Source organism: Mus musculus, chromosome 17 (assembly GCF_000001635.26).
Source record: "Mus musculus strain C57BL/6J chromosome 17, GRCm38.p6 C57BL/6J".
In the NCBI taxonomy this organism is placed as follows: Eukaryota; Metazoa; Chordata; class Mammalia; order Rodentia; family Muridae; genus Mus; species Mus musculus.
The window spans coordinates 86,332,836-86,357,337 of NC_000083.6; the positions used below are offsets into that span (position 1 = coordinate 86,332,836).

Consider the following 24,502-nt stretch of genomic DNA (forward strand, 5'->3'; position numbering starts at 1 on the left):
CTATCAAGTAACTGAATGTTACCCGGTGGGTTATTTGAGGGAAGTTGCGTGTCAAGAGGCCTTGTGATGGTGGGTATACTGTAGATGGGTTGGGCATGTTTCTATACCCTAGGTGGATTTGTAATGAGAGAATAAGGGGGTTATCTAGAAACTCTCAGACAGAGGCTGTGAGGAATGACACTGGGATGCTGGGAGTAAAGAGAGTCAAAGCAGGCATGATTCCCTGTGAAGAGGGGCTTGAGGGCTTGGTGAATGGGTAGCTGTAAGAGATACCTTGTGGGAGATATTGTAGATGGCTCTAAATGGAGGACATGGAGGACATGGAGGACATGGAGGATGGCTATAGGATGTTCTGGAATTTGTCCATTGTTCTTTCTTCAGAGAAACATGGTGGTGGTATATATTAAATTTGTGTATAAACAAAGATCTGGGGACACCCTGTCATCTCCAAAGGGGATGAATGAGATCACGTATTTTAGGGACGGCCATGGAGTTTTAAGAGAAGCTGGTTTCCGGAGAGTGAAATGTGACCTAACTTTGGAGAGACGTGCTGTAGGCTCATGGGAAAAGTTCTACCTGCAGAGAATTGGAGCAGGTAAGGACCAGGGCCTGGAGGTACAAGCCCTCTGCAGGGTCTGAGCTGCTGTGGAAGTGAGCACAGCGGCCAGGATCTTCCACACAACATGGCTACTGTATTCCCTTCGCTTAGATTTGCTTCCCCTGAGGTGACTGTGGACAGTAACAAGCTTTGTGCTGTAGGATCTGCAAGCTGGTTAACTGAGATGACCTGTCAGCGTGGGCGGTGGTAGGGGTGCATCTGGGAATGCTGTGGGGCAAGAGGTATGAATCTCTGTCACTTCCTGAGCATGTTATATAATTGGGGGCGTTTTCTGCCTTAGTTAGAAGTATTTGCTTCTTAACCTTCTCTCATTAAAAGGGTTGTCTCTTAACTCTTTATTTTCATAGTAACTCCCGTATGCAAAATTTAAACTGACATTAATAATTACCCTTATCGCTCACTAAAAGATCTGTGATTGATAGGTCATGGCCAAAATAAAACATAGCTACAGATGCGTGACTATCTCCTTGGATCCTGCAACTCAGTTCTTTGTGACTAACACCTGTCACCTCATCCCTGATTGTAGGCACCTTGCTTGAAGCTAGAGTAGATTACAACAAATGGGAACTTGTCCCCAGGGAGCCGGGGGTTCCTTCAGAACTTAGTCTTTGATAGCTAGAACTGTGCCCCAGCTACTTGGCAAAGAAAGAGGTGGGCTGAGCTATGGCTCTGAGTGTTTGGGTCGATCCACAGGGCTGCAGTTCTTAAGGTACAAGAAGGTTGCCCTTGGCAAATACATTCTTCTCATGGCCTCAAACAATACACCAGGACCTATGATGTTTGTCATCAGCTGCTCTGATCCTTTGCTCTTTCTGAATAAAAAGCAAACTGGTATTGGATGGAAAACGTTTCACACCGAGTGGCAGAGCGAAAAAATTTACTTTCTCAGAAGAGTCCTTCAAACTGTTGGATGTCCTCAAGCCAGGAAACCTCCTGTTCACTGATAGGCTAATGAGCTAAACAGACAGTATGGGGAAGATGTCTCAGGTGGTAAACTGCTTGTCATCATTAGGACCTGCATTTGGGTTCCCAACACACATGTAAAAATGCTAAGGAGAAAAGAAGGCCTGTGGCCCTTGCTAGCCATCTGGTCTACCTGACCCAAGCTTCAGTGAGAGACCCTGACTCAAAAAAAAAAGGCAGAAAGTGATAAAGAAAGACACCCAACACTGATCACATGTGTGCTTACACCTTCATACCGATATGTACAGACACACAAACATGTACACATGCATACATGACACCTACACAGGTTGCACACACACAAAATTCTCTGTATCAGATAACTAGGATTTCTAGGAAGTTGAAATATTTGATCATATTTAATCAGGTGGGTAACAGAGTGTATGTTACACTCTGAAGGAAATCATGTGATGCTAATAGATGGGGAAAGGGGCAGAAAGGCCCCAGGGAAGTCACAGTGACAGGTAGCCTTGTCAGTGTGGCTTAAATGACATCTTCAGTCTTCCTAGGAGAGCGGCTTTCACCTACTTTTTGTAATGGAGGTCTTTCCTTTGACATTTTGTTATTTCCCAGGTATCCCCAGGTCGGGTTCACTGTCTGAGGGTGTGCATGCCCAGCTCTGCAGCTGTGAGTCAAGGGGTCATGAAGCTCTGGGAGTTGCCTCCGTCCCTCTCCTGGTAGAGATTTTACTCAACAACTGCCATTCCCAGGTCACAGTCCCTGGAGTGAGTGGAGTGAGCTTTGCCCTTGCAGGACATGCTCATTGTATCACTGGATTTGCCTTGGCACTGTGCCCGGTGGTGGCTTACTTCATGCCCTGGAAGCTGTCACACCTCTGTCTTAGCACCTTGCTGAGTCTGCATGCCTGGCTCTCTACTGGGCCAGCAGTGAGCCTCGTGAGCCATGTGGAGGTGGTGAGGTCCTCTTGAAGCTACCAAAGGGATCTGAGATTGCATTCACCTTCAGCAAGATAGTTCTGCTAACAGCCTAGGCTCCCTTCCTTCCCAACTGAGTAAGGTGAATAGCCTTTGCAGTGGGAAAACATCTTCTAGAAGGATAGAAGGGGTGAAGGACAACTGTTTTCTCCAAAGCATTTGCCAACCCTGAACCTGCAAGGACATTAAAATACCCACCGCCTACTGTGTCTGCCTGAGAGGACCAACAGGGCTGGGTGGAGTGGTAAGGGGGTCATTCATCTCCTGGACGGGTATTGGGATGCCCAGAATGCACAGCTGTGCCTGGAGGTTGTTTGTCCCTCTGTCTCTCCATGAGGCAGATTGTGTTAGGTTGTTGGAAAAGACTCCACTCTCCAATTGAGGTCTAAACAAACAAACAAACAAACAAACAAACAACCTGTGGTAAACCTTTGGAGCACAGACCAGCAGGAATATTTAAATTTTATGTATTTGTTTGTATACGTGTGTGGAGCTCAGGGAACAGCTTGGGGAGTTTGTTCTTTCCTTCTAGCATGTGTGTGCTGGGGGTCGAACTCAGGGCCTTAGGTTCGTCAGCAAGCACCTTTATCTGCTGCATGGTTTTGGGAATTTTTGAGAGTGAGTTCTCTGCCTTTTCCTTTTCTTCTTTGGAAGTTGACTGATGCGATACTGGGTCAGGTGGACGTTGTGGGAGCCCAGGAAGCAGCTACTGGGCAGAAATGGCCGAGGGAGGGTGCATCCTGGGAAGGACAGCAGCCTGCATCTGTGTTCCTTGGGTAGGGTGGGTGGAGTGGAGTGTGGTTACTGTTTCATGGACAGTGGTCACTGTTTACTGGTCACTTGTATTGGTTCCTTTTCTCATGGCAAGGACAAAATCCTTGAGGAATACAAAGTGAAGAGAGGTTTTTTTGGTTCCCAAATTAAGTGGATGGTGGAAAGGCAACAGGGGTGTGAGGCAGTTTGTAACATGGAAAGAAGACAACTGCGAGCTCTAGTTCTTGACGTTCCGTAGGTCTGCTACTCTAGCCTGGGGCTGCACCGCCTAAACTGAGTGTGAGTCTTTTCCTCCTCAACCCAATCTGAGATCCCCTCACAGGCACGTCCAGAGCTTCGTTTCTTAGGTGATTTTAGATTCTCTCAAGTTGATAGTAGTATTAACTACCACCCTGCCGCGGTCAGCAAATACGCTAATGACTCTGGGACAGTTTTACCCACAAGAGTGAACTGGGAATGTTATCCTCAGTCACTGCAGCCTGCCCTCGGCATTGGTTCGAGGTCCTCTTAGCCCATCCTGTGTCTTGCATCACAAGACATGAGCACGTGCACCTCTGCTGCCTCAGGGGGCACCTGGGAAGGGTCCAGGCATGAGTTCTGCACTTTGGTGTTTCCTTACAATAGGCCTGGGATGTGGAGCTCCGGCCACAGCCTTCCATTTCCTCCCAGCAGAAGTTGGGGGGTTTGAGTGGAGGGGGATGGGACATGCAAATGTTTGGAGCAAGAGCAGCAGCAGACAGGCGCTCCTTAACAGGAAATATCTGCATGCTAGCTTCAAAGCTTAGTCTAGTTTGCACATTTATTTTCTCACCACACAGACTCTACCTGGCAAAGAGGGTCTAGAGTGAAGTCAGTGTTGTGTGAGGTCAGGGTTAAGACTGGACCGACAACTGGTGTATGTGTGTGAGTGTGAGTGTGTGTGTGTGTGTGTGTGTGTGTGGTGTGTGTGGTGTGTGTGTGTGTATGTGGTGTGTGTGTGTATGTGGTGTGTGTGTATGTGGTGTGTGTGTGGTATGCGTGTGTGTGTGTGTGTGTGTGTGGTGTGTTATGTCTAGATTTCCCTTTTAAGCCCATCTCTTTGAAAGGCAGAGGAAGTGAAACACAAGAACACGTTTAGATGAAGTGTATCTGACTATGTGTACAAGATGGGTGGTGGCCCCTAGGGAGGAAGAAGGGAAGTTGGTGCCTCCACCCAGGGCAACAGAGGTCAGGCCTGTAGATGGAGGGAGATGTATTCTTGCTTCCTAGTCTGTGTGTCTGTGGTCCCCAGTGTCAGCCTCGTGGCTCAAGCCTCAGATGCACATCCTCCATGCAGCCTGTGGGGCAGAGGTGGAAGGAAGCCAGGCTTCATTGGACTTTTAGGTTGATTTGTTCTGTGCTGTATATGTTCCCTAAAAGGCCCAGTAGCTTAGGGCCTGCATTCATGATCATGCAAAGTAACATTCGTTTCATAGCACAAATATGTAACTATTTACATCCACTGCAGTAGGTATAGAGAAGAGGAAGCCTAGTGGGCTGATGAGAAGGTGCCGTGGGTAAATGATGACCGCAGTTCTGTTCCCTCACAGGGGGACGAGAGAGAGAACCAATGTCTGAAAGCTGTTCTATGACCTTCATAGGTGTACAATGATGTATGGGAGCATGCGTAGTCTCTGTCCCTCTGTCTCTCTGTCTTTCTCTGTCTCACCACACACATACACAAAGACACACACACACACAAAGACACACATGCTAATCAAAAGTAAATCTAAAAAATAAAAGTAAATAGCCTTATATCATTTGGATCAGGTTTTGTTGCCAAATTATTTTGATTCAAACAAAAATAAAAACAAACAAACTAAACTAAACAACTTGGGGCCTTTGGGCCTTCAGGAGCCCTAACGTGTTTTATATGTCCCTTGACCCTCTCGCTCGGCCTTTGTATTTGTGTGTCTAGTTGGGCTCAACATTCTTGCTTTCTCTGTGCCAGCGAATGCTGCTCTCAGTGCCTATCCTGCCGTTCCCAGCCCTGTGCTCCAGAAAGCGCTCCTCCACATCTTGCTCAGACCGGAAAGCCCCACGCTCTGCTTTTCTCTCTTCTTCCCACACCTTCATGCAAGCCTTCAGCCAGTCCTTTAGCCTATGTGCATGCTCAGACCACTTCCTGTCACCTTCCCCACCTTCACCCCTTCCCAACTGCCATTTAGTCCTACTCATGTTACCGTAAGGACCACCAAAGTGACCTCCTTGCTGCTCAGGGCTGGGGCTTACTCTCCTTCTCACCACACTGCTTAAAGACAAGTTATTTAAAGTGGGAGTCCCAACGTGCTACTGTTCCACAAAAGCTCAGCTCTGGCTCCCCCGTGCCAAAGAGCACACCACACACACCTCCTCTGACCTCACTGCTTCCCATAGATCTCACTGAGGCCGGGACTCCACCCACCCCAGAGCCTATACACATGCTCCCTTGTCTACCCCCTGATATGCACAGGCTAAGTTTTCAGTCACTAGGAAGGCTCTCTCTGTGACCATGGGTAATTATCTGTCTCCAGACTCAAACTTTTCACTTGCATCTTTGCAAGTAGAGCATAGCATACCAGAAGTGAGAGCCAACGAAAGGTGAGCCCTGGCTAGTAGTGGGATAGACAGTTTTCAATTGTATTTTCCTTGGATGTCTTTGAAAGGTTGAGAATCTCCTTTATGCTCCAGAAGTGGCCCTCCTTTCCCTTAAGTAAAGTAGCAATTGTACTTGGCCCTAAGCTGTCCTCAAAAGCCTGGTTGTCGTCTCTTCAGACCCTCTCATGTGCTCTCTGAGCAATCTTAGCCATCTTGGTTGGAAATCTAAGCTCTAGCATCTCCAACCCGGAAGGAGCTTTCTGATTAAGAGAGCTCGTGCATGCAAATATCAGAGCCTGTTTAGTTTGTCTGCTCTTAGGAAGCGTTTTCTGCAATAGCTGACTTGTTGGTGTGAGCTCGTGGGAAAGATGAACCTGTGTGTCCTTGGTAAAGGCCTAGTCCTCAGAACTGTGTTGCAAAGGAGACCTGGCTGGATAATGAGCATTGTTCGTTTTCAGAAATAGATAGTCCCCGTTTTTCATATGTAATTTGTACCTGAAACCTTGTGTGTTCACTTAGTCATTGGGAAAGCCAGTGGAATATCCAAACATGTCATTATGAGTAAAGATGGGTTCTGTCTCAGAAAACGGAAAGCTGTATCCCACCTCTTATTTCTGTCATTCCATCGTTTTCACATAAATGTATAAATGGTTTAAAAGTTGGCTACTAGCATATCACAGAGTCAGGTGATAAATATCTGACTGGGGCTAAAATGGCACCGACTTTGACTTGCCTGATAAATCTTCCATTACTTTACCTGGTACAAGTCTGAGGGATGTGCTTGGTTTTCTTAGAGCCTTTTTCCTGTTTTATTGAGCACCCAGGACAGATTAAGAGACTGTGATTCAATGTATGCTTGTAGAAATGAAGATTGTGGCCTTGATTGCCTGGTGAGGGGACAACATGGACAACAGCATGGCAGGGATGTGTGCCCATCATCTGACCAATGAGATCTGGCATTTTTAAAACACGTCCAGCCTCAGAGGATGCCACACCTCTTCCCCCTGGTTAGCAATGGACAGCACTGTTACCATCGACCTGAAAATCACACCCCTATGGACCCGTATGGACCCCTATGGACATATGCAGTCTTAAACTCATGCCCCAATTTTAACTTGTATCCCAAAAGTAAAGAAATTCAGAAAACCGAGCTTCTATTTCCTGGTTGTTGGTTTCGAGACATTTGCTTACAGCCTGATGGATTGTTCAGCCATTCTGTGCCTTAATTTCATTGCTTGCGACTAAGGGGATTGGTTTACATAATATTCTTAAAAGAAAAGAACATTTTTAAAAACCAAAAAGTGTTAGAAAATAGCAGAAAGGTAGAAAGTTTAAAAACTATTCATGAAGACACACACACACACACACACACAAATCATATCCATAGATCTTTAAAAAATTTTTTTCATTTAGCTATCTCTACTACACACTCGTCTTCAACAAGATTGGATCAAAGGACATATATTCTTTTACAAGCCAATTTTAACACTTAATACCACATTGTGGATAGTTTTTCATGTTATTAAATATAATCTTAAATATTTTGCATGGTACATAATGATTTGAATAGGCTACCATTTATCTAGATAGTTAGCTATTAACTAAACCATTGTTTTCTAATTTTAAACTCTTAATAATACTGTAATCATTATCTTTGTAGTTAAATATTTTTGCAAATATGTCATTAAGATAAATTCCCAAAAGCAGAATTGCAAGGTCAAGAGTTTGTTGTTTTGTTTTTGTTTGTTTGTTTTGTTTTGTTTCCTGTTGCTACATAATGCTAAAATAATCTTTACAAATGTTGCCACAGTTCACGGCCCATGAGCACAGTCTTACATGAATGTCTCTTTCTCCTCATTCTTCGCAGCTCTGCAAAATATCACTTCAGGTGACATGTTTTGGAAATTTCCATTCCAGGTTTTCTTGAAACAAATGTGTTTGTTCCTTTGCCCGCTCAAGATTCCATGTCCACAACAGAAAAAGGAAAAGGGTGGGGGACTCTGTGTGACAACCGGGTAAGCAGAAAGAGCCCACCACTTATCTGAAGTCTCTGGGAGAGGAGAGGAAACAGCCGGGTGCTCCCCAGTCTAGGAGACTGGGGGTACCAGAGAGCCTCAGTTCAAAACAACACAGAGCAGCAGTTCTCAACCTGAGGGCCGAGTCACATATCAGACATTTCCGTCATGATTCATAAGAATAAGGTTATGAAGCAACAATGAAATAATTTTATGGTTGGGGTCACCACAATCTGAGGAACAGGACTAAAGGGCGGCAGCAATAGGAAGGCTGAGAGGCACTGGTTTAAAGAATTCTGCAGCCTAGCGTGGAGCCGGGTTCTCTGCAGAGCTCTGAAGGACTCTGGCCAGGAGAATGCTTACTCCAAGGGTAGGCCTGAAAACCAATGCTTGGCTGTAGAGATGTAGTCTTAGTCTCACTGCGGAAGGACGGAAGGACGGGAGCCAGGCTGACTACTGGGGTGAGAAGTTGAAAGGCCATTTGCAAAAGAAATGGCAGAAATTTTGAGGAGAATGGGAAAACTGGCGTGGAGCTAATCTTTGCAGTAGAAACCATTTCTCTTTTAAGGACTCCTTTCGGTAAGGGAGGGCTCCCCCTATCTAACCCTGAGGGCAAACATTTGAAAGAATACTGTTCTTCAAAATGTGATATATATATATATATACCAGAAGAAGAAAAGAGAGCCATGAAGACATAGGAAGGCATAGGCATAGACTCAATGTATTATTAGAAATATTAAGTTCAGTGGAAGGATTATAAGATAAACTCAAGGAAGCCTAGACTATGGAATAAAAACATATTAACATAGTAAGACAACTAGGAATCAATTCTACTGGCCCAACATATGATAATAAGTGTGGTTTTTTTTTTTTAAGAATGAAAATGAAAAAGAACCCACAACAAAGAATTCAAAAAATAAATAGCAGAGTAGCTTTTGCAAGTCCAGTTTCAACAAAAATGATCAAAAGCCTCCGAAGGCACGTCACTGTGAAATTTCACAACAGCGGGGATGAAAAGGACCCCAGACTTACAGAGTGGAAACAAATCAAGCAGACAGAGCCTCACACTAAGCCACGGCTGTTGGGTTGACATCAGAGTCTATTCACCATATCGCTGTTAAAGGAAAGTTTGGATAGATTGTGGTTTTTGTTGTTTGGTTTTTTTAAAACCTAGAATTCTTTATCTAGTCAGAGCATCATTCCCTCATGAAGACAGGCACACCAAGTCTTGGAATGATGACTTTGGACCCTTTTGCTCATCAGAATTTCAGTCAGAGTACACCTTCCTAGAAAAAAACCCATAACAGGAGACAAGGGATTCTGATGATAGTGACTGCACCCAGCAGTGACCTGAGGCTCAGCACCATACTTAAGCATCAACCAAGAAAGCCACTGGGCCAAATGAAAAAGGGAAGCCATGGTGGATTTCCAGATGGACACATCCTAGAGAAAAGGATCCTGGGAAACCTTGGTGACCATAGAAAAGTAGTCGGTAGAATGGAACATGAAGACTCCATTTGAGTTTGAGGATAGGTATATTGCCCACTGGATAGCATGTGAATTACTGCTTTTGTGAGTGGCTAAGAATGTGAATATAGGCAAGTATATAAGTGTAAAGATTGGCGATTTACAAAGCCTTCATACATAAATAATATTAATTTTCAGATTTTAGAACCACTGCTTAACAAAGCATGGATCTTAACTATGGCTAGACAGACCAGAATGTCTGCACGGTCAGCCTGAAGTGTCTAACAGTTAACGTTGGAACTACAAAGATGTAGGAACAGGGGAGGCCAAAGATGGGGAAAGCAAGACGCACTGATGCTTTTTAGTTACAGAAATGTACAGGGTAAGAGATAGTTCATGTGGTGAGGAATTGACCCTTTCCGTGTCTTTTTCCAGCTGTAAAGAAATTGAGGAGTAAGGTGCGTGTGTGTGCATGCGTGCGTGGGTGAGTGGGTGCATACGTGCATGCGTGCATGCGTGTGTGTGTGTGTGTGTGTGTGTGTGTGATGTTGAGGATCAAACTCAGGACCCCATATATGCAAAGGCAAGCTTGTACCGCTGACCTTGATCAAGTGCTTAAGAACTGAGAGTCAGGATGTAGACGGCTCTGTGGAAAGGGAATGAGGAAGGAGTTGTCAGCTGAGCTAAGAGCTCATCTATAGAAGCAGCAAGGAAGAGAGAACTCTTAGAGTAATGAACCAGTATGGGGAAGCATGCGTTATTTAGAGGCCATGAGAAAAACTCCAACAGGGCTTATTAAAAATCGGTCCTCCTTGGAAGTGATGGGACAAGAGGCTCCCTTCTCAAGCAGACAAGTAGGTTTTGATTTCTGAAAAGCAAACACTTCATTACAGTCAGTTTGGGTTATATTTTAGTTCTCAATAACACAGAAATACATAGCCCAAGAGGAAAAACTGGTCAATTTGCCAAACAAAAGGGAAAAAGATTTTACCCTTGTTTTTAATTTATGTTTCTTTGTGTTCTTGGACCAAGTTATTTCTAAGTGTTTCTGACTCTTACGTTTCATGCTTCCACGATCTTTACAAAACTGTTCTTTTTCTCAGAGGACACAGTTCCAACTGTATGAGCAAAGCAATAAGGAATCAGACTTGATATCCAGAATATCATTGTACAGAAATGTGTCCAGAGGGCAGCGGTTGCCTACTACTGGGTAGCCTGCATCCAGTCCGTGCTCACTGCCTGAGGTGCCCCGCTGCTTTGTGTAGGTTTCATGTGCTTTACAGTTAGGATCTAGGAGGACATTGCAGGGCCTTTGCATTCATTGTCGTGTCCAAGAAGTATCTCTGGTTTTGCTAGCTATGGAGCATGGGCCCAAGGGCTTAGTTCACAAAGAGATGAAGAAATCAAAGCAAGTGCCACACAGCTTGTAACAGACAGTGCTGGAATTTGAACCCAGACAGTCGAGCATCAGTGTCTCCATCACTGAGCCGTCCTGGTATAAGGTGAGAAACAGGAAAATAAGCTAAGCATACATCTAAATGGAGAGAGACAGAGAGAGAGGGGGGAGGGAGGGAGAGAGAGAGAGACAGAGAGAGACAGACAGAGAGAGAGAGAGAGAGGGAGAGAGAGAGAGAGAGAGGGAGAGAGAGAGAGAGACTATTCCCAAACAAAATACAGATTGCAAAATACAGGCTTAGAGCTGGGAGCTTTTCACTTCTGAAGGACCAGATAGGATTACACTTGTGCAGCTTGTTCTGTTTGTGCCCACCACCTTCTGTCAGGGCTTATAGCTGTGTGTTGCCATTGTCTTCTGAGATAGAAACATTATGTATACCATGACCAGGTGATGCTCCGTAAACCATCACCCATGCTCTCTGTAAGGCTTGGCCCCTTGGAATGTTTGCTGGGTTTGGACAGCACATAGACTTATTTGCTTTGAGCCACCTGTGTCACCAGAAGAAGCTGGCAGCTCTTCAGGGCCGTCTCTGGGCCACTGGAAAGAGGAAGAGGCGCTAACTTGTGTTTACTGCCTTTGTGGCCTATCGAGAGCTAAGATAGGCAATGCCGGCTTCTGGTGTAGACAATGTGACGTTCACGAGGCTGCTTTGCAACTGGTTTCTGTGAGCTGGCTGTGAGGGATGGGAAAAGCAGTGTGCCAGGCAGATTTGAGGGACACTTATTACGGTGTCCCCACAGCCAATGCATTCAAAAGGACATTTTATTTTGTAAAAAGGTACTGACTTAAAACTTTATACAAATTATCCTGGATGGAATTTTCAAAACAAAAGGGTTAGGAACAGAGAAGGTGGCTCTGGTCTGGTCTCCGTATCCCATGCGGCAGCTCCTGTTTCCTGTTGATGAAATGTCCTGCTAGTGGGTGGGAAGATGGCTCAGTGGGTAAAGCCTTGTCTCCTAAGTGTGAGATTCCGAGTTCAGCTCCTCAGAATCCACATAAAGCCCGGGAAAGCAATGTGTTCTGTAATTCCAGTGTTCCTAAAGTAATGTGTTCTGTAATTCCAGTGTTCCTAAAGTAATGTGTTCTGTAAGCCCCGTGCTCCTAAAGGGAGTCAGGAAGCAGAGACAAGAGTCTCTAAGGAAGCCTGTGGGCCAGTGTATCTACAGTGTGTAGCAGCAAACACCAAGAGACCCTGCCTTGAACAAGGAGAAGGCAAGAACAATACCTGAGGCCATCCTCTCCCTTCACACATGTTTATACATGTGTACCTACACATACACACACAGAGATGGGGGAGGGGCGGGGGACATAAAAACATAAAAAAATTAAGAAGAACATTGTAAGCAAGAGTCCCCATAGAAAGAGTCTGTCGCTGGAGTGTGTGTGTGTTCTGCACAACCATTAAGCATAGAAACACATTGCATCTTGCTGCTCCCACTTCTGAATTCCAGAGATGTAGCCACCACATTTAGAGCTCTTTCCTTTTTTTTTTTTTTAACTTGTAGAATGACTTATCAAATGATATTATTTATTTACCCTTTTTGTGTAATTTTAGGTCATTTGGGCCATCAAAACTCACCACAGATCATCTGGCAAGGTCATCTTATTTTATCTGTGGGGAAATAGAGATTTGCACACAGAGAAAGAGGCTTAAATGACTCGGTAGACGCGTGAACCTTCATGTTGGATGTGTTTTTCTTGCTATTATTGTATTTTGATCACAGACGACAGGAGAGGGTGGCTCAGCTGCGTGCCTGCGAATGTGTTCGCACCCGTGGGTGGTGTGTGAATGTGTGCGCCCACGCGGGTAGGTGTACATTATGTTGTGTGACAGATGTGCTCGTGAAAAACCCTGAATGAGTCCTTTTATTTTTAAAACTGGAACATGAAATTTTAAATGCTCTGAGGGTGGAAAGATGATTTATTATTTAAAGGAAGCTTGTGGAGGAATCCTTAGGTGAAAACTCTTTTTCCTCCTTCTTTATAAAGAGCAACTTCATTGAGAAGCGACTCTCATGCAGCCAAGGGCAGCCATTTTGAGTGCATCGCTTGCTGCATCTCCTCAAATGTGTGCACTCACGCCATCGCCACGACATTTAAGGTAGAGACATTTTCCATCTTCCCAAAGGTTCTTCTGTGTCTCTTGGCAGTCATCGGTCACCTCTGCCCCCAGGAGGTAGTCACCCTTGTGGTTCTTGTCATTGTAAATTAGTGTTGCTTGTTTTGGGACCTTATATAAATGAAACCATATGGTGCTTGGTGTCTTTGGCACAGCGTTCATCTGAGTATCGGTAATTTATTCGTTTTCCTTGCTAAGCAAAATTCCATTATGTGGATGTTGCACGGGGTCGCTTCTCCTCGTACCTGCTGTAGAACATAGTGTTGCTTCCAGTTTGGGGCTTTAAGGAGTGGTGCTGCTTTGGGCATCTGCGTGTAGATTGTTATCTTTAAAAGCACAACCCCTCCATCATCCGCCTGTGCAGATCCAGCGTTTGCAATGTTGAAGTAATTTCATAGGCCATGTTTTTGTTGGAGCAAGATTCGCAGACATCTTTTAGTCCTGGGGGGGAGGGGGGTGTCGTTCAGCTGAGGAGCACGTGACCTAGCATCATGGGGCCCTGAGTTCAATCCCAAGCACCACACAAATGCTGGTTAAATCTCTTCTGTGTGCTGAACAGATAGACCCTGCCCTGCAGGGATGTGCACAAAAGCCTATATAACATCAGTGTGTGGAAGTCGGGTGGCGTAAGTATCCTCGTGTGCACAGACGGAAGCCAGAGAAAAGTGTTTCTAATCATCCCTCCTTTTAATTTTTGACTCTGGATCTCTCACTGAACCTGATGCTCGTGGCTTGAGTGAGGCTAGCTGGCCAACCACTCCTGGGGTCTGCCTATCTCTGCCCTCACAGGCTGCAGGGAGCATACATGGTCATGTGTCACACGGGTGCTAGGGATTTGAACTCAAGATTCTCTTGCTTTCATAAAAAAAACCCACCCTTACCCACTAAGCCATCTCCTGTCTCCTGTGTAACATCTTAACACTACAGTGAGAGTCATTTCGGAGAGAAACAACCCCCCCCCCCCATTATTTTATAGAAGCAGTTGCTATGGTAGCTCGCCTTCACAGTGGAACCTTGAAACACATTTCATTACTTGCATCCCATAGCCTCTTGACCATTCAATGCGTTCTGTTAATAGAATGGATAGCAGGTTCCTCCCCAGGTGAGGAGCCACAAAATTAGCTGCTAGATTCCAAATCGGCACTTAGGAATGGCGTCAACATTGCCCATCACAGTGCTTTGGTGGCTTTAATTTTTACTTTTAAATTTTTTCCAATATCATACTATCTGTAGACAATGCACTGTGGTCAAATCCATCCCGGTCCCCTTGTCTCTCCTACCACGTCTTGGTGCTTTGCTCTTTCTACCAACTCTAACTAGAGCATGTTGGCTACCACGACGACCCTGCTTTGCCTGGTCTCTTTCATGCCAGGAAGGCCTGGGGACTGTGGTGTACTGAAGGGTACAGATTTGGGTCCTGTATCTTTGTTTCATATTCTCTCTCTCTTTCTCTCTCTCTCTTTTCCTCCCTCCCTCCCTCCCTCCCTCCCTCCCTCCCTCCCTCCAATACTGGGGTTTGACACTTGTGAATGTCAAACAAGCATTTTACTCCTGAGTTATATCCCCATTTTTACTTTGGCATGCGTACGTTGTATTCGTGCATCCGTGTGTTTGTGTAGGTGTGTTGTGTGCATGCAAGAGGTGTGAGAGGCTGGTGCCACATGTTTTGCTCCCTCAAGCATTTCCATCTTAATTATTTGAGATGGCCTCCTCACTCAACCTAAAGATCCCCTATTGGCTGGCTAGCCAATGGGCTCCAGACAGTCTCCTGTCTCTGCATTCCCTAGCCCCGGGGTTACAGATGTGTGTTCATGCCTGGTTTTTACAGGGATGGTAAGGATCTGAGCTCATGGCTGCATTCTCATGCAGCAGGAACCTAAATGACTGAGCTGTTGACCCATTTTTTTTCCTTTAATTTGGGGTCAGGATCCGACTAAGTAGCCAGTGTAGGCCTTAAAAACAATTGTAGGCTAGGTGGGCTCGGATTAACAGGCCACTTGCCTCGGGCTCTCAAGTAGTTAAGATTACAGACCTGAACCACGACGACGCTCACTTCCTTTCTAGATGGTTCTTCTACATTTTCCCCAAGCTCTTCCAAGGAAGGAAGAAAGAGAAATAAACATTTAATTATATGAGTCCTCGTAGGTGGAACCAGGCCAGGCAGAGCCTCTCTCCCTGTCTCTGCTTCTCTCCCAAGTGCTGACCTGGGGATGGTCAGAAAGGGCAGTAAAACTCAGATGAGCTGAGTCAGGCCTGTGGGAAGTGTTTCCAGAGTTCTCAGGTGAGAGCTAGCCTGTGGTTAGGAGGGAGTTTATGAGTTTTAGACTGCCTGGCTCTTGAAGCTCTTGGCCCTCCAGACAGGCATAGATTCGCATAGGTCACTGAAGCCTGACGTGAGCATTGTAGGTGAAGAGGGTGTTAAGCCTCTCGTTGGTGAGATCTGATTATTCAAAACGACTTGGCTCAGAGTTTCCTGATGGATGGGTGTGGGGTGCTGGAAGGGCTACTGGCCTGAAGGTTTGTGTGTGTGTGTGTGTGTGTGTGTGTGTGTGTGTGTGTGTGTGTGCGCACGCACGCGTGCACGCACAAACTCTTTTTGAGTTGTGTATATTATTCAGCCATAGGGGATCCATTCCCAGATACAAGAGCTCTGTGGTGGCCCTGGCATCACTAAGCAGTGGTTCCTTCATTGCCTGCTGTGGGTCCATGTCAGCTTCAGCTCTAGCATTATTGATTCATCTGCAGAGCTAGAGTTTAACTCCAGGACCTGTGCATCATAGCAAAGACTCTATTGAAAAGGTTGGTTGAGACAGAGATTTGTTTGTGTCTTAGTTAGGGTTTTACTGCTGTGAACAGACACTATGACCAAGGCAAGTCTTATAAAAAACAACATTTAATTGGGGCTGGCTTACAGATTCAGAGGTTCAGTACCATCAAGGGAGCATGACAGTATCCAGGCAAGCATGGTGCAGGAGGAGCTGAGAGGTCTATGTCTTCATCCAAAGACTACTAGTGGAAGACTGACTTCCAGGCAACTAGGGTGAGGGTCTTAAGCCCACACCCACAGTGACACACCTATTCGAACCAGGTCATACCTATTCCAACAAGGCCACACCTCCAAATGGTGCCACTCCCTGGTCCAAGAATATACAAACCATAACAGTTATGTACCCCAGGGTTGCCTTAAACTCATAACCTACTTTGGGAGTATTGAGATTACAGTGTGTGCTACCATATCTGGATCTTACTCATAGACCAACACAGTACCTGTTACCTTACAGATAAATCATGAGGGATAAATAAAATCAGACACATGAAGGACTTTGAAAATGTTCAGGCACTGCGCAGAAATCCATGAGAGGCTTGGCTTTTGCAACACCACCACTGAGGAAGTTTCTGGGCTGTTTGTCTGTCCCTGTGGCATTGCCCTTCATTGGAATGAATGGCGTCTTTGCACCCACATTCCCCTTAGCTCAGTGCAGTGCTGCGGATGTGCAAGACAACGCTCTGTCTTACAGAGACTGGGCCTGGGAAGCCAATGGCCACTACAGAAGGGAATGAAGACCATGGGCATGGGGTGGAGGACACCCAGACAAGCTACCTGAGATGCTTCTGTGGGCTAGGTGTAGCAGGGGACGTGAGTCTGACCTCGGAGTTCAGGCAGAATCAGTTTCTTGAATGATATGGTAAGGGGCACAACTGCAGAAAGCTCGTTGAGCACCCATTTCCCGTCTGGAAACACAGACTATCATTGGCATCACAAGAGTTTCAGTACACTGAGGCCAGTGAAGAGCCCAACTCAGTGTCTAAAGCAAATCGGATGTCCAGGAACCCTGTGATCTGTCCCTGTCCCTGTCCCTGTCTCTGTCTCTGTCCCTGTCTCTGTCCCTCTCCCCTCCCCCTCCCCCTCTCTTTGCACTGTGGACCTCTCATGCTTAGAGGATAACCTTGCCTGCCCCTGGGTTTACCCCAGGCTGGGTACAAGACTTACCTTTTTGATAGTCACAGTACCATTAAAAAGTCATCTGATATTCTATGATAACTTATAGGAATATCAGTTTGGGACACAAAATGTTTTCTATTTGTTTGGGTTCGGGGAGGGTTGTTAGAGTAGAAAGAACTTTGGACTACAAAGGTGGGACTTGAAGACGTGTGTGTGTGTGTGTGTGTGTGTGTACGTGTGTGTGTGTGTGTGTGTGTGTGTGTGTGTGTGTGTGTGTATGAGTGGGTGTATGAATGTGTGTGTATGAGTGTGCGTGTGTATGAGCATGTGTGTGTGTTATGTATGTATATATTGTGTTCATGTGTACTATGACACTAACAAAGAGAGAAGTCGGAGGACAATTTGTGGGAGTTGGGTCTCTCTACCATCTGGGAATGAAACTTAGATCATCAGACCTAGTGGCAAGCCCCTTCACCTAGTGAGCCATCTTGCAGGCCCTACTGCTTCAGACCATCTAGGTGGTCAGTTTCTCTCTTTTCCATCCATTGAGTATTTTCTGAGTGCCAAGTGCTTGGCATTTCTGTCTCACAGAATTTCCATGACAACCCATTTCACAGATGAAGCCAAGGCTTATGGAGAGGAAATAGTTGTCTGAGGTCACTCAGCGGGTAAGAGACAAAACTGGGATTCTGGCCTGGTATGAAGCCAAGGGCTGTGGTCATCTCCCCCACTGCTTTCTTGGCTTCTGGCCCTGGCTGGAGGAAAAGCCAATAGGGATTTAACTTGAAGGAGAATCGTAGTCTAAGAGAAAGGAAAGTAGCTAGGAAGTCTGTCGAGGAGAAGTAAGAAGCCTAAGGAGAGGTTATGAACAGGGCTACCTCTGGTGCAAGTGGAGTGAGCCCTCATTGCAGGAGGGGCTCAGCACTGTTCTGGGAATGGCTGCAGGGAGCTATGGGGTCTTTTCTTAAGACATTCCAGCTGTCTGATGCCCTCCAATAGATTGCAGAGTCGTGCAGGTCTGAAAACTCACACTGCTTCATTATTTTGTGATAAAATCCCTTGGGCTGTGAAGTCAGACCACTCTCTACCACCCTTCGTACTTGGCCACTCCTCCAGTCACACTGAAGTCCCGCCATGCTGATGGACAGCCTTCCTCACTTGGCTGACTAGGGCTTGGCCGGTGCTCTCCAGCCATCTGCTCTGCCTGCGAAGCAACTCTTTGTTGCTTTTGGCATGTGTAATGGCTTAATTTCTATTTTTCTGTTGGGAAATGCAGTTCACCAGCATTGAGGGAGCCTGGGTGCTAAGATGGCTTCTGATTGCTATCTTGAATGTTAATATCCTAATACGTTTTACCGTCAATGACCTGTCTTCCCTGCTCCGAATCCTCTCTTCCCCTCAGCAGAGATAGGCTCTGTGCCCGCCTTGGATCGGCCTCGCTCCCCAGCTCCTTCCCCCACTACCCTCCTCCCCGCTTCTCCCAGATAGCATTGTGCTTCACCAACAGTCTGCAGCCGTGGGAAATCTTTGACTTGGAGGATATGAAAAAGTGTTTCATTTTGTTTGGGGTTAACAGAAATGATCTAATCAAAAGGCATACATTATTTGAATTCCATGCTCGGGGGCAAAAGGGCTCCTGATCATTTTGAACTTGGGCAGAGACAGAATTCTGGTTTAGCGCTGATCAGCAGAGCCAACAGCTGGTTTTCTGTCTGTAACTCCTTGCTGGGGCTGGGGTGTGTTTATGGTGTGACCGTCCTCCAAAGAGCTCTAGGGAAACATGGCTTCAAGACCCATGTTTAAAATCATGAACTCTGAGGGAAGTCACCTTGTGGGGTCCCAGTTGAGTATTTGGCTCTCGTCTGGATCCCAAGCTTAAGCATGGAGTCCCTGAGGATGGCACAAATCTGCTCACTGCTCTCTTTCACTGCCTGGCCAGACAGTGCCTAACTGACACCACTTGCCTCCTCCATAGGATATCCCTTGAGACAAATGAAGATTTGAAACCGACAACAAACACTCTCAGCCACGAGGGGCTAAGTCCAGCCATGCAACAGGGCTCCGGAGTGGTCTGGGAAGGGTATGGTGTGACTTAGAAAGTTGGTTCAACTTAAGTTTCTTTGCCTCGCACAGGTGCTTATATTAGCATGTTCATCGAACAGCCACCTCAGCGTCCCTCTCCAAGTGTCATATGAAATGCCACTTCAGTACAAATCTCAAGTCTGTTTTCCTCCCTGAGGACGGAGGTCTGAAGGGGTGAGGGACCCAAAATAAACTTTATAAGCCTCGAATTTAGATCTTATTCCTACCTCCACAAATGGGTATTGGACAGTTTCTGACTGAGAGAAGTGAGCAGAAGTTGGGAATGTAGATCTTGCACTTTCTGTCTAACAGGGGAGATAACTACATGGACAGTGGGCTATGGTTTAATAGGAACTGTGATTAGGATAGTGTGCTGTGGGAACCCAGACGAGGGAGGAATGCATCCTGGTGGGAGTGTCTAGGAACGCCTCAGAGAGGAGGCATATTGCCCTCAACCTTGAAGGAGCAGGAGACATCTACCACAGGGCCTCTTCCTAAGCATTACCTGCTATATGTACACTTGCCTTTTGCTGGGGACAGTGGGAAAAACATTACAGGAAGGGATGGTAGTTCCTGTCCTTAGGAAATGCACAGCTTGTTCGGGAGAGAGCCTGGCACTGCTGAGCCCCTTGGAACTCTGTGTATGCAGATGGCTGGTGGGGGGTGGGAGAGCTTTGTGGTGTGGACTTGGAGAGCCAAGTCTTCCAGAGTTACTACTCTCCCATGTGGAAATCACATGTTCTGCAGAAGTGTTCCTACCTTGCAAAGATGTCTGAACTTACAGAGGTCAAGGGTTCCATTTTCCACCCCACTGCCCAACTTCATCAACTGGGTTCTGAATAGCACGTTGGCTCTAGTTAGAGTAGGAGAGGGAGCAAACTGGGGATGGAAGGAGAAGGTCACCGGTGAGCAGTTGAAAGTACCGACTCTCTTTGTAATCCAGCTGGAATCTGTGGGTCACAAAACACCTGTGTAGCCAGCACATGAACTCCGTGTGGGGATCAGGGGGAGGCGTGCTTTCAGAGCCTGGGTCTGTGTTGCTGCTTCTCACACTGCTCTGCTCTGCTGCCTTCAGGATCCTTCCGCGCAGTCGCTCGTGGTTCAGTCTCTCCCTCTTACTAGCTGAGTTCCACACTGTTCTGTTCCTTCATTTCCCAATGAGATTTTCATCACTGAGTACAGGAGTGACGTCTCAATTCATCTCTTCCTTTCGGAGACATATAGAAGACACAAGTTTCTTTGGACAATCTTGGCATCGGATCTCAGCCACTTAGCCTGAAACTAGGACCACGGTTACCTGTACAGGGGCTAACGTTAAACCTTCCAAGCTTCAGGTGGTTGACTGGAAGGCTGGATGATTCTTTGCTCTGGGGATGGTCTTAGACCCTGTGGCTTCTCTGGGCTCTCTACCTTATAGATCCCAGTGATCCCTCTCTGCTAGTCACAACCATCAGTCACATCTTTAGAAATTCTTCAAGTATCCACTGTGAAGGAAAACCACCCCCACCCCCACCCTCCAGGTTCTAAGCACTGGCTGATGCTCGCTTTTGGGTGTGCTTCAGATCTTTAGGACCACAGCACAGTAGATGTTCAGTGAACACTGTTGCTCTTTCATTGCTAACTCACCTAGCACTCGACACAGGTCTGATGGGTGTCACGACTCTTGAGTTCCAGCAGCTCAGGGTGGGAATGGATCCCTCAAGCTGCCCATCCATGCACTAACAGCCCCTCTGTCGTTCTCTTACTTTCAGATTGACCTGGAGCCAGAAGGAAAAGTGTACGTGATCATCGATCTCTCGGGATCATCGGGTGAAGGTAGGGTGCCACCTCTTGCTCTTGTCTTGTTCTGTGGAGCCTTGGTCTGCTGGGTCTCCCTCTTTCCATCTCAGCCAGGACCTTACCCTAGTGACATTTAATTAGTTGGCATGCTTTAGCAGGAGGAAGGTTGTTTGGAAGATGTTGTGCCTGTGCACCAAGCAGGAGCCAACCATCTGTTACTGCTGGAGCAGAAGGAGATTTCAGACTTGCTGAGAGGCCAGTAACACGGGCATTTCCAAATGCTGCGTGCAGGGCAGGTGTCAGTGCAGGGGCACCCTCTCCCAGGAGGCGTCTGTGGGGTTTGCACTGGGTGTGGTGAGAAGGAAGTAAAACCAGTTAGCTTAACGGTATTCAGAAAGGAAACAGACAAGGTGTCAGACTTTAAAATCTTACCCCCCCCCTCTTTTTTTCATCACTTACAGATTCCTCTACTAGCTATTTAAAAGGCAAATGATACTGATAGGATGAGACAATGTATGGATTGTTTCTTCTTTTTATATCCTCTTACCTTGACTTCTTCCTTCTTCGCTCACTTACTGTGTTTTAAGTGCAGACGTGTCAGTGTGGTGAAGACCAGACGAACAGTGTGGAAGGGAAGGCAAGGAAATGCATTCATGTCCAGACAGGGGCAAGGCAGTTACAACAGACTTCAGCAGGAGACCAAAGGGTGTTAACTGGTCTCATTTGTCCTCTCTCTCTCTCTGTGGGCAGAGAGGTAGAACAGTTGGTGCTAGTGGCATGGCTGAGAGATTGGGAGAGAATCGCTGCTTCCCCTTTGAGATGAGAGAAAGAAATAGTGTCTGTGATCCCAAGAGAGAAAGGGGAGGGTCCTGACCTTCAGCTCTCCTGCCTGGAAAACTTGGCCTTTTCACAGATTCACACCAAGTTATAAGCACAGAGTCTCACACACACGCACACACACAGAGACAGACAGACAGACAGATAGACACACACACACACACACACACACACACACACACACAAAGAGAGAGAGAGAGAGAGAGAGAGAGACTCTAGGTAAAGGCTCTGTTGTGAGGAAACATATAAGTAAGGTCAAAGGCTTTAAACCAGTGGGTCTCAACCTATGGGTTGAAGTCTTAATATCAGGCATCCTACATATCAGATATTTACATTATGATTCATAATAGTAGCAAAATTATAGCTATGAAGTATCAATGAAGTCATTTTATGGTTGGGGGTCACCTCAATATGAGGAACTGTATTAAAGGGGTCACAGCATTCACAAGGCTGAGAACACTGCTCTAAGATAATGACGTAAGTGATAATGGTACCCAGTAACTTTATTCATATTCAGTCTCTACAGGTGTTCAGAACAACTCAACAGTTATGTGCATATGGGGACCCCACTAGAGTTGATGATTTGGCGTAGGTTAAAAGCTTTAAGCATCCTTTCAAAATTGGTTTCTTACATAGTCTGCTCTTTACTGCAGTTATGTTTGGCAAGTCCAACTTCCCCTCTCTGTTATCAGTACTAAACAGCCAAAAATAGAATATGCTGTTGGAGAGTTGAGGATTTAACAATATATATTATGAAATATTTAAGACCTACAAAAAATAAAGTAAAATAAACCAGCCATGTTATATAAAGACAGCCCATCCCAGCACAGGTGGTAAATGCCCAAGGTCTCACCTGCTCTTGAGACTGAGGCGGGATAGTGTCTTGCACACAAGAACTTAGGGACAGCCTGAAATTTAAGAAAAAATAATAAGACAAACAAAAGATTGAAGGCTTGTAGTTGCTTAAACATTGTTTTTAGCATAGTATGAGAGCCCGGCTTATCAGACTTGAGAGTTTACAATAGCATCCTGATTGTAGATGTTGGAAAATGTTTGATAAACAAAAATCAATTTTTTTCCTGTTCTTTCCCTAACCTTAATTAAACATGTATTTCCTGTGCCAAGATGCTGGGCAAACCAATGGCAGGCTTGAATTATTTTCTTTCTCCTCAAAAAGATTAATGACTTGAAAAATTATAAACAACATTTCTTTTACATAAGAGAGAAAGGAGATGGACACTGAATGAATAAATAAATCAGAAGCAATTGATTTTTTTTCCTTCTTGCTTCTACGCTTTATTGCATGTGAATAACCGAAGCAATTTTCATTGGGCTAAATTCTGAGTCTTTTTAAAAAAATCTCTTTCATCTAAAGAAAATAGAGTTTACTTTAGAAATGCTGACACATGCCAGGATCTGTAAAGTGCTAGCATGTGTTGCTCTAAAGCAAAGAGGGCTCTAGTTTGCCTTTGCTGTTCCTGGACTTGGGATTCCCTTCTGTGAGTGGTGGGTGGGCGTCTGTAATCCAGTGTCATGCTCCATTTGTGCCGTGCCCATCTGCTCTGCCAGTCCTCGCCCTGGACGGAGAGGGCTCTCTGTTTCAAGGTAATTTTGGTTGCATAAGGGTTGTGAGGGTATAACAAAGACTCTGACAGGAATAAACCAGCTAGACTGCTGCCCAATAGACATCCCAGAGAAGCTCATTTGTTAAGCTACCCTATTGCACTACAGACTGCAGACTCCACTCGAGGATCTTTGTCCACACTCTTTCTTGGGTGCAAATGCTAACTGCGTTCTGTGAATGGGCAAGAGGACAGTTGGAATGATGCCTGACTGAAGCTTCACTGCTCTGGTAATCCTGCCTGCCACCAGAAACATTTCAGCAACCCTGTCTCCATGCTCCAGCCCTACCAATGGGAAAAACATATACGTGGAAATTGCACACACTTTACACATGCAAATTCCAAAGAGTGCATAGAAAGGTATGGGGGGTGACAGTGTGAACACTCACCCTTCTTTTAGAGCATCCCAAAGGACTCTTTTTCTTGCTAACATGCCATTAGGAAGTTTGTGTGTTTACATCCGCTGGAGCAGGATGTAATGTGATTTCTGACTGTCTAATGAAATTCCACCACTTGGACATCCTGTGCAGGTCCCCATAATGGGATTTGACTAGTGTGTGCTTTGACTAAAGCAGGGAACCTGACCCCAGATGTAAAGGGTCAGGCCTGTGACGTTGGAGATCATTTCCAGTCCCATGATGCTGTTCTTCAGTGTAATTTGAATAGGCATCTGTTGGAGCTCATGGCCAAGGAGTGGGGTAATACTGCAGGTGATAGAAGGAGCTGAAAGAAGTGGACCTTTTTTTTTTTTTGGCATGTGTTGTCACAGATATTTTTCTGTGAGTCTCAGTTTGGGGTATTCTGTAGTTTGACTTTCAGCATGAATAACAAACATTTGGCTCTCTGGTACGCCTGACACCATTGGATCACCAGATAATTAGGTCAAAGCTTGGGTAAGGGAAGTATAAATAGCAACTTAATTCTCAAATTGTAAATGTGTTTCATTCTGTGTAATAAGTTATGGTTTCTGCCTTTGCTGTCATTGGTGGTTCACATTCGTTGTAACAATGTAGCAATACACCATCCTTTACAATGTAGCAGTATACCGTCCTTTACAGTGTAGCAGTATACCGTCCTTTACAATGTAGCAGTATACCGTCCTTTACAGTGTAGCAGTATACCGTCCTTTACAGTGTAGCAGTATACCGTCCTTTACAGTGTAGCAGTATACCGTCCTTTGCAGTGTAGCAGTATACCGTCCTTTGCAGTGTAGCAGTATACCGTCCTTTGCAGTGTAGCAGTATACCGTCCTTTGCAGTGTAGCAGTATACCGTCCTTTGCAGTGTAGCAGTATAC

General features: G+C 45.7%; 1 protein-coding gene across 3 annotated transcripts in view; it reads left to right on the plus strand.

Annotated features, from left to right (window-relative positions):
* Prkce (protein kinase C, epsilon) overlaps positions 1-24,502 on the plus strand; it is a 490,135-nt gene that overhangs the window by 165,051 nt on the left and 300,582 nt on the right. For 2 of the 3 annotated variants that reach the window (NM_011104.3, XM_017317328.2), the window contains exon 2: positions 20,720-20,783. In NM_011104.3, coding sequence (NP_035234.1) covers positions 20,720-20,783 — 64 coding nt within the window. Of the gene's footprint in view, positions 1-12,832; positions 12,926-20,719; positions 20,784-24,502 lie in introns of those variants that run through there. The other variant, XM_030249576.1, reaches the window with a different exon arrangement.